This window comes from Sphaerodactylus townsendi, linkage group LG07 (assembly GCF_021028975.2).
Source record: "Sphaerodactylus townsendi isolate TG3544 linkage group LG07, MPM_Stown_v2.3, whole genome shotgun sequence".
In the NCBI taxonomy this organism is placed as follows: Eukaryota; Metazoa; Chordata; class Lepidosauria; order Squamata; family Sphaerodactylidae; genus Sphaerodactylus; species Sphaerodactylus townsendi.
The window spans coordinates 63,181,775-63,196,904 of NC_059431.1; the positions used below are offsets into that span (position 1 = coordinate 63,181,775).

The 15,130-nt window shown below is 42.3% G+C and overlaps 1 protein-coding gene across 2 annotated transcripts in view; it reads left to right on the forward strand.

Moving 5' to 3' along the window:
* Positions 1-15,130, forward strand: part of ADAMTS19 (ADAM metallopeptidase with thrombospondin type 1 motif 19) — a 109,905-nt gene that overhangs the window by 25,019 nt on the left and 69,756 nt on the right. For both annotated transcript variants that reach the window (XM_048503409.1, XM_048503410.1), the window contains exons 5-6: positions 8,541-8,624; positions 14,227-14,384. In XM_048503409.1, the coding sequence (XP_048359366.1) occupies positions 8,541-8,624; positions 14,227-14,384 (242 nt within the window). The remainder of the gene's footprint in view (positions 1-8,540; positions 8,625-14,226; positions 14,385-15,130) is intronic.

Below are 15,130 nucleotides of genomic sequence, written 5' to 3' on the forward strand. Positions count from 1 at the left end.
AGAGCTTGGAGGATGTCATTGCTCGCCCGGAAACAGGAGAACTGGTCTATCCAGAGGCTACAGTTGGAGCGCTGGAAAAGTGTGCAAAGAAGAAGTTCCTCCCCTACTCATCCAACAAGATGGACACCATTTACTGGTAGGGGAAAGTAGTTCTAATATAAGCAGTCAGGCTGCAATGCCTGCTACAATGAGCTCTGCCAACTTAAATCAGACCGTGACTACAGGGTCTGACTCCAGTAATGCCGCCAATCCTGAAGCAGCTGGTAGCAATCCCTTGGCTGAAGGAGCAGCAGTGGCGTAGGAGGTTAAGAGCTCGTATATCTAATCTGGAGGAACCGGGTTTGATTCCCAGCTATGCCGCCTGAGCTGTGGAGGCTTATCTGGGGAATTCAGACTAGCCTGTACACTCCCACACACGCCAGCTGGGTGACCTTGGGCTAGTCACAGCTTCTCGGAGTTCTCTCAGCCCCACCTACCTCACAGGGTGTTTGTTGTGAGGGGGGAAGGGCAAGGAGATTGTAAACCCCTTTGAGTCTCCTACAGGAGAGAAAGGGGGGATATAAATCCAAACTCTTCTTCTTCTTCTTCTTTACTCACAAGTAAAATGTCTCCTTTTGAAAAAAAATATCTGTTGAATCCTGAATCTATTGCCTTCCTCAGGCAAACTATGGCCCTTCCACACAGGCTGGGGAGACAGGCTCAGGGGCCTGTGGGCCAGGGGCCACGGATGTGCCTTTGCATAAAGGCACATCCATGGGTCCCTTCCCTGCCGCCTCCTGCCTTGTCACTGCTTGCCTGTGAACTGGCAAGAGATCAGAATTTGCCTTGAAGAGAGCCCATGAAGCCATGGCCATGGCAATAAGAGCTTCTGCAACTGCCTCCATAGTATTGAGGGCAGTCATAGTTTGACTTTAGAAGCTATTTCAGCTGTTACCAAGCTCCAACAAGCAAATGATTGAAGGGACAAACAAAATTCTGAATTCAGTCTCATTCTTTGTGGCAGAGGCTACTCTGGTCCATCTGATGTTCTAACTGGTCAACTGATGACTGATGTTCCAACTGGTCAACTGGTCCTTTCAATGCCAACAGAATTACAAGCAGTGCACCCTGAAGTCTGAAAAACCAGAATGTGACAATGAGCCACAAAAACCCTGACTATGTTGACACATGAATGGGGAATTGACTGTTCTTTTAAAACAAGTGGGCTCAACATTAGACAGAGGCATGGTGAATTGAAATTGTGATCAAGGAATTGGAATTGTGATCAAGGAGTATGACTTAGTATTTTCAAGGATACCATCTCAGCGATTCATTTCTTCTCTACCTTACAAGGCTCACAAGAAAGCCCTCTTGGACCCATTCAGCAATACAACATCTGCTGAAAATCCATGAAATAGACTATGTTCCTCCTTTGGAACATCAAACAGGGGTCTCCTCCACATTTTGTACAGTTCCCCAAAGGAACAGAGGCTGGAGAGCCATATTGGTCTCACATTTCTGGATAAGTTCATAAAGTTTCATCACTTTCGTATGGAGGCCCTCAGATCCATTATTGAGGCCTTGAGACTAGGGGGCTTCATGACATCGCTAGACTTGACAGAACCTACATGTTCCAATCCTGTGGGACACAGAAGATTCTTTCAACTCTCAGTGAACAGGATTCATTACCAATTCAGGGCTTTCCCGTTTGGATTATCAAAGGCTCCCCAGGCATTTTTCAAAATTCTCCATTTTTCATAATGAAATTATGGGAACAGAGAATCCACATATACCTGCACCTTGAAACCTTTTCATCAGGGCATCCTCCAGGGAAAATTCCATCTGGGATACATAGGCAACTATCAACATGTTACAATGGCATGGCTTCTTCATAAACTTATAGAAAAGCTTATTGATACCTTCACAGCAGCTTGAACATCTCATGGTCATCATAGATGCCTCTTGCAATACCATTTTGCTTCCAGAAGCCAAAGCACTAAAGATTAAAGTGATAGCAATGGTGGTCATCAAAAGCAAAACATGCAACTAGTCAAACTAATGGGTCTATTAATCTCCACTATTGATTCAATCCATGCGAGATCAATACAATTTTTCTGCAACCATTTCAGACAGAAAACATGTGCAAGAGGGACCGGTTGCTATTGGTAACTCAGGAGATCAAACCCAGTCCAACTGTAGGACAAAATAAAGGCTGTCCAGATTTAGTTGGTCTTGTGAAGTAAAAAAAAACTTTATTACAAAAAGCGGTGACACAGGAGCAGTGCCCAAAGCATGTGTCTCAAGAAAGAGAGCAAAGACACTGCTTTTTATACATTTTCTTACAACCCAAAAGTTGTGGCTCGTACTGATTGGTTGTTCCATATAAGGCATTTTTTTCTAACAAGGGAAATAATTGGTCTAAATAGACGTATATATGCTGTGTATGCGTTTTAGCTTACTACTGACCCTGGCCTCTGACCCTGGCTTTCTGCCTCACAGTCTAAACCAAACACTACTATCTCTTTATTCCACACAACCTGGAGGACCCATCTACCCAACTTGAAGCAAGGAAATGTCTTCTGCATCAAGAACCAACTAGAGATGATAACTGATGCCAGCCTGTTGGACTGGAGAGTAGAGTTAGATGACCAGCCAATTCAGGGTCAGTGGACTCCTGTGGAAGCAAAAACCCTGATGAAGTCATTTTATAATAGATCTCCCATCCTCCAAAATCAAGAGCAATCAGTTGCCTATCCCTCCTTCCAATAAAAAATGAACTCTGATCACTGAAGTATGCCAGTAGCAAGGCAGGTTAAAATACAGGTGGGATGGAGGATAATCTGGAGAGATTCAAAACAGACAAAAGGAAGTATTCCTTTACACAACACATAGTTAAATTGTGGAACTCCCTGCTCCAGAAGGTTGTGATGGCCTCCAACTTGAAAGGCTTTAAGATAGTGGTTCTCAACCTTCCTAATGCCGCAGTTCCTCATGTTGTGGTGACCCAACCATAAAATTATTTTCGTTGCTACTTCATAACTGTAATTTTCCTATTGTTATGAATCGTAATGTAAATATCTGATATGCAGGATGTATTTTCATTGTTACAAATTGAACATAATTAAATATTAAACCCTGAAGACTGAAAAATAAGCTTGATTCCTCAATTTTTGGGGTGACCCATAATATGGAAGAAAATTTGTCAAAGCCTATCTGGAGGTATGTTGGTCCCAAGCTATGTAAGTATACAGGATTTTCAAGGTCAATGCCCTCACTGGGCCCATAAACAAATTAGAGGTCAATTTTGTTGATGGACCCAAAGTGGAATGATCTGGTCCTTACAACCACAAATACTTCTCTTTTGCGAAGGGGAGATAGCAAAGGCAGAAAAAAAATCAAATCATATTCCCAGGCTCTTGTTCATCCAGAACTGGAGATTTAGACCCCATTGAGTACTCTGCAGCGCAGCAGAGGCTGTTGGATAAATTAACAGAGGCTGCTTGTTCGTTAAGCAAAGAAAGGCGGGGAGGATAGAACGAAGCGATGTGTCCCCCCCCTCTTTCTCTCTCTCACACACACACCCCTCCTTCTGGTAAATCCACCATTGATCGTTTGTCGTTTGTCCTCCGCATGCCCAGCCACCAACTTGCTCTTCCTCAGGCAGGCGGGAAAGCCCATCGAGTTCAAGCGTGAATGCATGTTCCCGCCTCCAGCCTCTCCATCATCCTGTCGAAGTTTCTTCTTAAAGAGGCATTGCAGGAGAGCCATGTGTGGAAAGAGGGCCATTTGTCTTGTCTGGTAGCCCTTTTAAGGAAGGCTTTCTTGAGGGGAAGTCGTGTCGTGCTGGCATGGGTGTTTTCAAATGGAGCCATAACTCTATAGAGAAGTTTATGCAGCCAATTGTGAAAGGGTCATTCGACTCCCCACAGGTTGAGAACCGTTGCTTTAAGAGATGAGTGGATATGTTCATGGAGGAGAGGGCTATCCATGCCTACTAGTCAAAAATGAATACTAGTCATTATGCATACTTCCAATATCAGAGGAACATGACTATTATTTTAGGTGCTGTGAAGGATATTCAGGCCTCTTTATTCAGGCCTGTCATTTTGAGATTTCTAGTTGGCAATTGATATTCTAATAAAACTGAACACTAAAATAGCAGTAACACACACCGCAAGCATTCATGTTTCATTTAATTATATGTAAATTTAACAAATCATTCAGTTTAAGTAAATGAGTGAAGATGAAATGAATTCTTTAATAATTACCTTCTTGTACAGAATTCATGCTGTGTAACTAAGTCTTGCTATGGTAGATCTAGTGTAATGACCTCTTCTGTTCTTCAACTGCAATTTTACAAAAGCAATATTTCGTACAGCAGAGGGATTTGCAGGTTCCCTCAGAAACAAGTCCCACTCAATTCAATGAGATTTGCTTCCAAATAACTGTATCCAAAAGTGTAGTCCATTTAACTTTAACTAAAATGAGGAGGACTTCCATTAACAATTATTAACAAAAAGTCAAGCAGGGTTCATTTTGAGGTTTCTCTTTTGCAGTTCAGGAAAGTGATGCAAACCCAGTTCTGCACAGTCGTGCATGCACATGGCAGTCATATAGTAAAGCAGGCATGAGTTGGAATTGGGAGGGAGGAGACAGAGATGGGAAGAAAGGAAAATCCCCAGGGGAAAAAAATCCACACTGCATGAAGTTTTTAAGTTTTTTGCATGCCAGTCAGCCCTGCTGCCCTTTTCCAGTGCGCCTTCTTGAAGATGCACTCCTCTTTGAGCACTCTGCAGGGGGAAATCAAGCAATTCTTTTTACTGAAAAGCTTCTGCAACAAGGTAGGTGTGGGTGGCATTTTGGATGAGAGAAGGAGGCTCTGTGCTGCCCCAAGTGCAAAGGCTCTGCTGTCCCTCCCCAGATGCAATCACAGCATGCAAGGCAGAAGGGAAGGGAAGGGAGAGGGCAGGAGGGAAAAGATCTTTTCTTTACCATATTTAAGTTTCAGTGACCTTACACCCCTGCAGCTACTTTGTCTCTTGAGAAACCTATCCTAAATACCTCTCCTGCCAGAAAGAAAAATAACTAAAACAAACTATTCGAAATAAGGGAAAGCAATTTATACAAAATAAATAGCATAACTTAAACTGAACGGGAAATAAATTACTGTGCCAAAAGTTTGTTTACCGTAATTTGATTACCAGGACATCACACAAAATAAAATAAAATAAAATAAAAAGGAGGGAAGAAGAAACTGTCCAAGGTAAAAAAAAAGTAATTACTTTTTGGTAGCTGCTGGAGGAAAGAGTGGGGATAGGGAAGAGGAATGGAAATAAAAGAAAACAGATTGAAAAGATGTAAGGGTACATAGCAGGAAAAGGGGCTCCTGGAAAAGAGGGTGTTAAGCTCTGAAAAGCTGATGAAAACATACCAAAATTAAATTTGTGGGGCTGCCCTTTGATAAAAAGGAGGAAATACTGCAAGAGAAGGGGGAGAGGAAGCCACAAGTACCTTGGCTCATTTTAATTGCTTTCTGCCATGGTTGTTCATTCTTGCATGCTTTCTCTTCACACCTCATGCAAGGGACTGTTGGGAAAATAATTTAAATCTCAGGCTTGTTGTGAAAGAAAGAAAGAAAGAAAGAAAGAAAGAAAGAAAGAAAGAAAGAAAGAAAGAAAGAAAGAAAGAAAGAAAGAAAGAAAGAAAGAAAGAAAGAAAGAAAGAAAGAAAGAAAGAAAGAAAGAAAGAGTGAATGAATTAGGAGCAGTGAGCATGGGGTAATGTGCCTGGAAACCCAGACACACACTGAGTTTTCTAGCTCTGCTCTATCTAAGCCAACCTGTCCCCCTCCCCAGCCACATCCAGGCTGTGGCTTGCTTGAGGCAGAGGCATGCCACTCTTGCACCTCACCACTTGACATTTAGCTGGAAAGCCCAGGCTGATCAGGTGAAAAACCAAACGACTCTAGCTGATATCCAACTAAGAAAATAAAAAACTACAAACTCCTAGACCCACATGTCATCCAAGAACAGCTAGTGGGCCTTGACCTGAACTCTGCTACCAGAGGAAGTAAGAACTCCTCCACTCCTCTTAGTGGTGAAGAAAGAACCAGAGGGAAGCGTGGGCTGCTCCTCCCCAGCCACATGACCTGGGTGAGGACTGGGCTAGTCCAGGCTGTGACTGGGGGAGGGGAGCACCCATTAAGTGGCCTAGAGCTCTTAAATTGCTACCAAAAAAGTTCCGTGGCTGGCCTGCACAAGCCCAGTCCCAAATGAGATGGCACACAGGCCACGACAATGAAAATGTAGTTTCTAGGGATTTAAAACAAACCACTTGTGACAATGTTGCATGGAGATCTTATATAAAGTAAAAACTTTCTCTGGATGCGTACAACCCATTGGGTATGTCTAAGTTAACCTTTTGGATCCACGTCATTTGAATATATATGAACAGGATGGACAGACCTCTAGGAGCTGTTTATTTTTATTTTCAGAAGTCTTTGTGTACATTTAATCACAGATAATGACTGGTGAATGGACAAGCCATGAACTGGCCCCTTTTACAAAAAAATATATAGTATTTTAAAGCAGGTCTGCAATTCTTGGGTGATTCCTTTGCTGTTTTCTTGAAGTAAACCACCTCTATCCTCATCCAAAATTGTAACTTGCCTTGTGGGGAAAAATATAACATTATTAATATGTTTTCCTTAGAAGAAACAAATAGCAACCTTGATGCAGGGGGATCTATCATGTTCGTCTGCATGTTCCAGAGCAGAGCAAGCAAGAAGAAAGATGGGGACAACCAGATGGAAGCGAGTGCTGGTGCTTTAATTTTTCTTTCTAGAACAAAGGTGCTTCTCCTTTGCCCAAAAGAAAAGAAGGAGAGAAGCTGCTGTGAATGAATAAGAAAGTGATTACAGCAGTACTGGAGAAGAAGCAGAGAGCTACTTTTAATTGATTGCAGAGTGATGGGTCACTCCTAAATGATCTTTTACCTACCTCTGTATTAGATAAAGGATTATGTGAGACAGTATTGCAATGGCTAATTTCATTTCTCCAGGGTAGAGGACAGAGGGTGGTGCAGGGAAGGGGTCTCAACACAACACCCTTTGGTATGTGAAGTTCCACGAGGGGCAGTCCTTTCCCCAGTGCTCTTTAACATTTATGTGTGTTCCCTCACCTAGCTAGTCAAGTGTTTCATGCTGGGTTTCATGCTGCCATCTGTGTTTCATGCTGGACTTCATGCTGCCATCAATATACAGGTGGCACCCAGCTGCATCTGTTGATGTATGACTTACTTGATACTGTCCCAGGAGACATGGCCAGGTGTCTGGAAGCTGTAGTGAGATGTATGAAGTAGAGCTGCCTGAAATTGAATCCAGTGAAGGTGGCAGTCCTGTGGTTAAGCCACAGTGGTTCAGATTAGCGATTCACTCTTGAAGGCGTACAGCTGGTACCAGATCCTACCATCAAGATTCTGGGTGTGACCTTGGATGCCTCTTTGTTGGAGATCCAGGTTGCAAATACAGCTAGGATGATAATTTTTTCACCTCTGCCTGGCTCCCTTCCTATCCCATGCTGGCTTGGCCATGGTGATCCAAGTAACAGACACCGCTAGGCTTCACTACTATAAATTGCTCTATGCAGGCTGCACTTGAGATTACTCCAGAAACTGCAACTGGTCCAGAATGTGGCAGTGGGGTCCAGGCAGGGCACATATACAACCTGTGCTCTGCCAGCTGAACTGGTTCTAGATTGAGTACCGGATCAGGTTCGAGGTCTCTGAAGGTGATTATCTTCAAAACCATAAATGCTCTGCAACCTCTGTGGGACCGTCTCCTCCAATATATTTTTGATGGAATTTTTACATTTCTCAGGAATCAATTTGCTTCTCTTAACAAAGTCCAGGGCCTTTTTGACTTTGGCCCCAGCCTGGTAAAGTTCTCTGACTAATGAGACCTGGGCACGATGGAACTTAGCCCAGTTTTGTGGGGCCTGTCAGATGGAAATGTTCTGTGAGCCATATGAGGCAGCAACGGTCTGTAGATCACCTTACTTCTCTCCTCTTCTTTTCCTTCCCTCTTCTTTTTTCTTCTGCCACTTTTTTCCCTCCTCCCTTTTCTTTTAATCTCTTTTTCATTGGCCTCCTTTTCTTCTTTATTTGGTTTTTCTTTTTATTTCAACTCCTTGGAAGATTTGTGAAATTCTGGGGTATTGTTGGTCACCTGCCTACAACTAGTTATAAACCAACTCATTAAGAATAATTTCGTATAATACATACTAGGTATGTAATCAGAATGCCATCTTTTAACTTAAATCAACAATAGTTTCATTCTATGTTTTAACTTATATACTGTATTTGCATGCATTATTTGTTAGAAGCCACCATGAACCTAACTGAGTTAGAAAAAGGTAGGGTATAAATTAAATTTAAAAAAATAATCCCTATGTTGTATCAGAGATACAGAAAATACAAAACAAAGACTATAAATTTAGAAGAATAAAACCTTCATTAAATATTCTTTTAGTAATAACTATTAAGTGCTAACTTCTTGTTTTTAGGTATTTAATCTTTTCCAGCACAAGAGCCTTGGAGTTCAAGTGAACCTTCGAGTGACTAAGCTTGTTCTACTTCATGAGACTCCAGTAAGGATGTATTACCTTATTATGTGTGAGGTCATCGTAGTGTAAATAGAAATATAGATACAGGCTGTATTTTGACATTACTGTGATGTTCCCTTTTGCTTTCAAATAAGGAATAGGGTGCTTAAGGTTTTGCTCTTAGTTTCACACAGCAGAAACAGGTGTGTTCAAAATAACATTGGCAAGAAGATTCAGGGATAGAAGCAACTGGTTTCAGGACAAGGTAGCTCTAACAAGCAAAACTAACTGAGCAGAGACTCCACATAATGAGACTAAACAAACACACACAAATATCAGAGGGTGAAAAGTCAATTTATGGCTACCAATCTTGATCCTCTTTGATCTGAGATTGCAAATGCCTTAACAGTCCAGGTGCTCGGGAGCAAAAGCTGCAGAAGGCCATTGCTCTCACATCCTGCATGTGAGCTCCCAAAGGCACCTGGTGGGCCACTGCAAGTAGCAGAGAGCTGGACTAGATGGACTCTGGTCTGATCCAGTTGGCTTGTTCTTATGTTCTTATGTTCTTATGAAAATAGACTATTCTGCTATAATGTATGCAATAAATACAGCACAATTACATAAAGGCTTAAATACTGCTTTTTTCTATGCTTGCATGTTCCACTTATTTAACCCCTTCCCACTACCTCTAACACAGAGAGCATGATGAACAATTCCTAGTTTATGAAGCTTTGAATCAAGATTGATTCTGCTGTGAAGTCAAATGCTGGTGCCTAAGTGAACTGAGGTTGTTTTCTTCCCACAAACCTGGGTTCTAAACCTTTGTTTAATTCCAATTTATAATTCTGAATTTTGAGGGAGAAACAAACTGCAGTTCATCATGCCATCTGATTTTGAACATCATGCATGAATGAGAGCTTTATTCAAAATTATCCCAACCTCAAAAGTCTTTAAATTGCACTACAAATAGAAGGTAGGGGGAAGTAAATGTATGAGTGCAGCAACAATCTGTATTCATTCCTAACAGGTTGGGGAGCAGAGAGACAGGTTGCAGGAAAGGAGTCTGGATGTTTGTATGCTGTCATCCCTTCTACTCTGCCCCCCAACTTTGGGAGAGCAGGGATTAGTGTCGTCTAGCCTGCTAGCCTGGTGGTGCTGCTTGTTAATACCAGGTAGGTCCAAAATAAATCTGCACTCATTTGGGAATTGATCCTGGATGTGGAGACTAACCTGGTATGCATCACAGATACTTGGGTGGTATGGTATGGTATATTTAATTTATATACCGCCCTCCCCTGAAAGGCTCAGGTGGGCAACCTGGGAGGCCTGGCACTTACTCAGCTCTGCCCCCAAGTTACTGTGTGCAGCGCTGAGCCTAGGCTGATGGGGCAGGGTGGGGGAGTGGCCATAGTTCATAGAGATTCCGTCATCCTCACCAGACAATCCTTCCTTGCTGTGGCTAATGTAGATAGTTTGTTTTTGGTGCCAGAGAGACCAGTTGAAACTACTGCTGGTGTACCATTCACTCTGCTGCCCAGCTGCCTCTCCAGCTGAGCTGATGGAGCCAGTCTCAGAGGTAGTGTTGGAGGCTCCCAGTTACAGTGGTTCTGAGGGATTTCAACCTCAATGTCAAGGATGCCCAGGGGTGTGTCTATGTAAAATGGCATCTGGAAAAAGCCCAGGCACTGTGTCCCCCCCCCCCCCAGCTTCTCCCTGCCCCTGCTGGGTGGGACACTGTTGAAGGTATGCGAGTGGGCCTCACTTCTGTTTGCAATCTCCACATGAAGACTGCCAGTGGGGGGAGCTGGCTGACTCCTTGCCCCTCCACATGGAGGTCAGGTGTGGGGCCAGCCCTACACCTGACCTACATGTGTAGGTGGGTGGAGCAAGTGAGGCTCTCCCCATTAGCAATTTCCATGTGAAGGCTGCTCTCCATATGAAGGAGGGAGCAGGAGGGGTTCATTAAAGTCTGGCTAGGGCCAAGCTGATCCAACTCTAAGCTGCAGCAATGTTTGGACTGAAGCTGGCTGCTTTGAAGCCTGTAGCTTTATACTGTTTGGTCCATCCCCCAAACTCCACCATCAGGCATGTGGAGATGGGGGCTAAGCCAACATTATACAGCTAGAAGTATTGAAAGCAGCCAGTTTCAGCCTAAGCTTGGCTGAGGCCAGCCTTGGATCTATCTCTAAGGTGCAGGTTGCAGCTTTGCTGGATCCAAACCTGGCTTCAGCCGGGCTCAAATGGACCCTAGCTGCTCCTATCTCCAAATGAACATTGGTTACGGTACACCTGACCTCTACATTGAGGTGGGGTGGTGTAAGTTCAATTGGCTCCATTTGCAACAGGGCAAGCCCTTCTCGTTGTCCTTCAGCTGCGCTCCCAAATGGGGAGTTACCTACTGCAGTGCAGAAGTGGTGACTTGGGCTAAAAAAAACCCAGTTCCCCATAGATACACTGCTGAGGATGTCTCTGACAGTCCTGATTGGGACCACAGGTCCATCATAGTAACAGTGGGACTGTCTCTGTTTCTGGCTCAACACATTAAACTAGACATGCTCTCTACTTGGTCTTTATGTCAAGGCGAGTTGGAGATGATCCCACAGTTGGAAGACTTAAGATCTGTTCCTTGTTATAGATAGATCATTACCTGGTGAAGTTTGGGTTTCAGATGTCACTCCCCCACTGCAGGGATGGAGGACCAATTAAGATGGTCTGTCCTTGGAGGAGGATGTAATCCCAAGAATCCTTGAGAGCTCTAAGGGATATTCCTGAGAATGTGGCTGGCACTCCTGTCAAGGCCGTGGTCTCCCTTTGGAATAGTGAGATCAGATGGGCCATTGACATGATAATTCCTGAGCACCTTGCCTTACTGGCCGAGCTCTTTAGGTCCCAGGAAGCAGGACGGGCGATGGTTTGAGCATAGGTGGGGGAAATTGCATTGTGGATCTTGACTTGACACTGGTGAGAGCCCATTATCAGGCCTATTAAATGGTCGCGGCTACAGAAAAGAGGTCTATTTCTGTGCCCTCATAGCATCCATAAGTAGCAAAGTAGCATCCAGCAAAGTTATTTAGGGTGATTAGTGGCTTGCTGTTTTCCACTTGGAGGTCTGCAGCTGAAGTGTCCCCTGGCATCTGTTGTAATGATTTTGCTGTACACTTTTGAGATAAAGTCACTCAGATCTGCATGGGATTGAACTCCACTGCGGAACAGCGTCCTGCAGAGGTGTCCAAAACACCATCTGGTACAGTTTTATTGGATCAATTTCAGTTTTTGAGGATGTGGACAAGTTGTTTACAGGGATGAGGCTTCCTCTAGTTCCCTGGACCCTTGTCCATTCTGGCTGATAAAAGGTAACTGGGGAGGGGGGCTGACCCAGTGGGTTTCTGGAGGTGATAAATGTCTCTTTGATGTAGTAGGTAGTGCCAACACTTCTGAAAGAGACCTTGTCTGCCCCCTTTTGAAGGAGCTCTTTTTGGACCCAATGGTGCTGGGCATTTATTGCCTGGTGGCCAACATCTCATTTTTGGGCAAGGTGTTTGAAGCAATCGTGGCTCAACTGCAGGCTTACTTGGAAGAAACTAATTTTCTGGATTTGTGTCAATCTGTTTTTAGGTATGGTTACAGCACATAGTAACCCTCCGAGTTGTCCAGAATTTCAATGTTTTCAAATAGAATGTTATGTCCAGTTTTGTTTAGAGCATGTTCTGCTACTGCAGACTTTTCAGGATGGTTAAGCTGACAGTGTCTTTCGTGCTCCTTAATATGAGTCTGAATGCTGTGTTTTGTAGTTCCAATGTAGACCTTTCCATGTTTTTTCATCAGTTTCCCTATTTGTGGGGAAACTACATAACCTACAAACAATCTTCAAACCTACTGGAAAAATACAGCAGATGCTACGCTCAGCAAAGGACAAGAGAGACCCCCTCACTTCTGCAGGAGTCTATCGCATACCCTGCAGCTGTGGAAAGGTCTACATTAGGACTACAAAATGCAGCATTCAGACTCATATTAAGGAGCATGAAAGACACTGTCAGCTTAACTGTATATACCCCACTGAAAACATTCCCTTCTCACTGGAAACAGTGTGTAACAGACTTCTCTCTGTGATACACCTCTGAAGATGCCAGCCACAAATGCAGGAGAAACATTAGGAACAAGATCTACCAGACCACGGACACACAGCCCGGAAAACCCATAACAACCACTCTCCAAACTGTTCCACAAAATGTAGCTATTTGAGGGTAGGAGAGATGTTTAAATAGATGACTTGAAAGCATAGATGAATTTAAAAGGTTATTGGACAAATTCATGGAGGTTAGGTTAATTAATGGCTATTAGCCATACTGACTAAAGGTAACCTCCAAGTTCAGAGGCAGAAAACCTCTGAATATCAGTACCAAGAACCAATGTCAGGAGAAGGCCTTGGTCTTCTGTTGTTGGCCCTCCAGAGGACTGGTTGGCCACTGTGTGAAACAGGATTCTGAAGTGGATGGTTGACTGTTTTGATCCTGCAGGGTTTTACATACATTTTTAATGTTTGCCTGCCAGTTGGTTCTCCCAGCCTTCCTTGTACTTGGATCCAGTGACTTAACAGTAGATGGTACTACCAGAAGTGTCTTTTTAAAAATTGTGTTGCCATTCCAAGTATCTCTTTTAGATGCTCAGAAAGTTGATTCACAGGGCTGTAGAACCTGTGTGGTCTAATATCCATGCAGATCAGGAGGTCTACAGTAAGGAGTATTCAATTTCTGCTTCTCCATCTTCAATTAAAGGAGCTCTGCATGTGGAAGTGGGAGGTGTCGGAAATTTCACTAATTCTTCTCCTTGTTGAAGCCTCTCCCTAAAAATCTACTGCTGGGTGTGCATGCAGGACATGCAGCAAAATTCCATTCAGCTCATACCCAGTGAACTGATAAAATCTTATATTTTTCTTTTTGTCCAGCTGCATTTATCACTTATGAATTCTCCATGGAAATTCCCATTCTATTCTGAAGTTCTTTGTGTGGGCTTTGTAATATACACAACATTTTGTGTGGCTGGGACTCCTTGGAATGCACAATGGAGATTAATTGGGCAAAGTTAACAAGATAATGGCCTTGCTTCTTAAAACAAACGTATGACTGGATAGATGTACATTACTCCCAAAACAGGATATTATTTTAAATCTGATGATAATTTAGCATTGATAGAGCATTCTGTGTGTGTGTCATAGATAGATAGATAGATAGATAGATAGATAGATAGATAGATAGATAGATAGATAGATAGATAGATAGATAGATAGATAGATAGATAGATATGTAACTCAGTTTAAACCATTCTGTAAACATTACGATTGTGTTTACCAGATCACATGAAGAAAATCAAAATATTTGTATAATCTAAACTTTGGATAAACACAATCTTTCTTTCAAGGTTTTAGAAGAAGGAGCATTATAGTGTGCATGCAGTGATTTTAATGCTGAAGGATGGCCTATAAAATAATAAACAAATATTGAGATTATGGTATAAGAGATATTTAATGTTTATTTAGAAACAAAGTTTTTCTTTAAGAAATTACAAATTATATTTTTGAAATGTTTTTTGTTTTCAAAAAGGAGAATGATATATTCACACAAGAGTAAAATAGTATTACAAATTTCAGGCAGAAATGTATATTGGGCATCATGGTGAAAAAATGCTGGAGAGTTTTTGCAAATGGCAATATGAAGAATTTGGTAAGAAAAATGACATCCATTTAGAGATGTCCACAAGCTGGGGGGAAGATTTGTCACCAGTTGATGCAGCCATATTAATCACCAGGTGAGTTTCAATTTTTTTTCTCTTTAATTGAAGCAGACTTGATGTAAATTTCTACTATGATGTGCATCTGGATACCCCTTTCAGTGAGCTACTTGGTACAGCTGCTGATCTTTATTCTTAGTATTACATTGAATTGGAGAAGCATTTGTGTTCTTAGAATTTTCATAAAGAATTAAACAGACTCAGAACATAGGAATGATAATGGGAACATAGAGATAATGGAATGTAGGAAAGTTGGAACCTACAAATATAGAGAATCTATGACATTTGTGCATCAATTTGGGATCCATACCAAAACTCTCTCTGCCTCAGCTCCTTCTCCCCTTTTGTAATTTTTCCTATAAGGCTTCTTAATATTGTTTCCTCTTCATAGATCTGGAACTCTGACTCATGAAAGGCCATATTCAAATAAATGTTTTTAGTCTTTAAGGTACCACTGGAATTTTGTTTTATTTATGCATTAACCCAGACAGAACTGAGGTTATAAGAGGCAAATTTAGATCTGGGAATAACATGTTTTAAATGCCTCGTGTCTGTCAAATGTTCTGCACCAGTAGCAGTCTTTGAAGGAAGTTCCTAGTCCTCTGTGTAAACAACATGTATAGCCAAAAAGACTTTAAATGTGAAACCATAAGCAAGTGCCTTAACTTCATTACAGCCAGGCCTTACCTATCCAAGAATATAGGCATGAAGTGTTTGTTAAAAATAGTACAAATTGTATGCCAGCTACTTGACTTTCAAACACT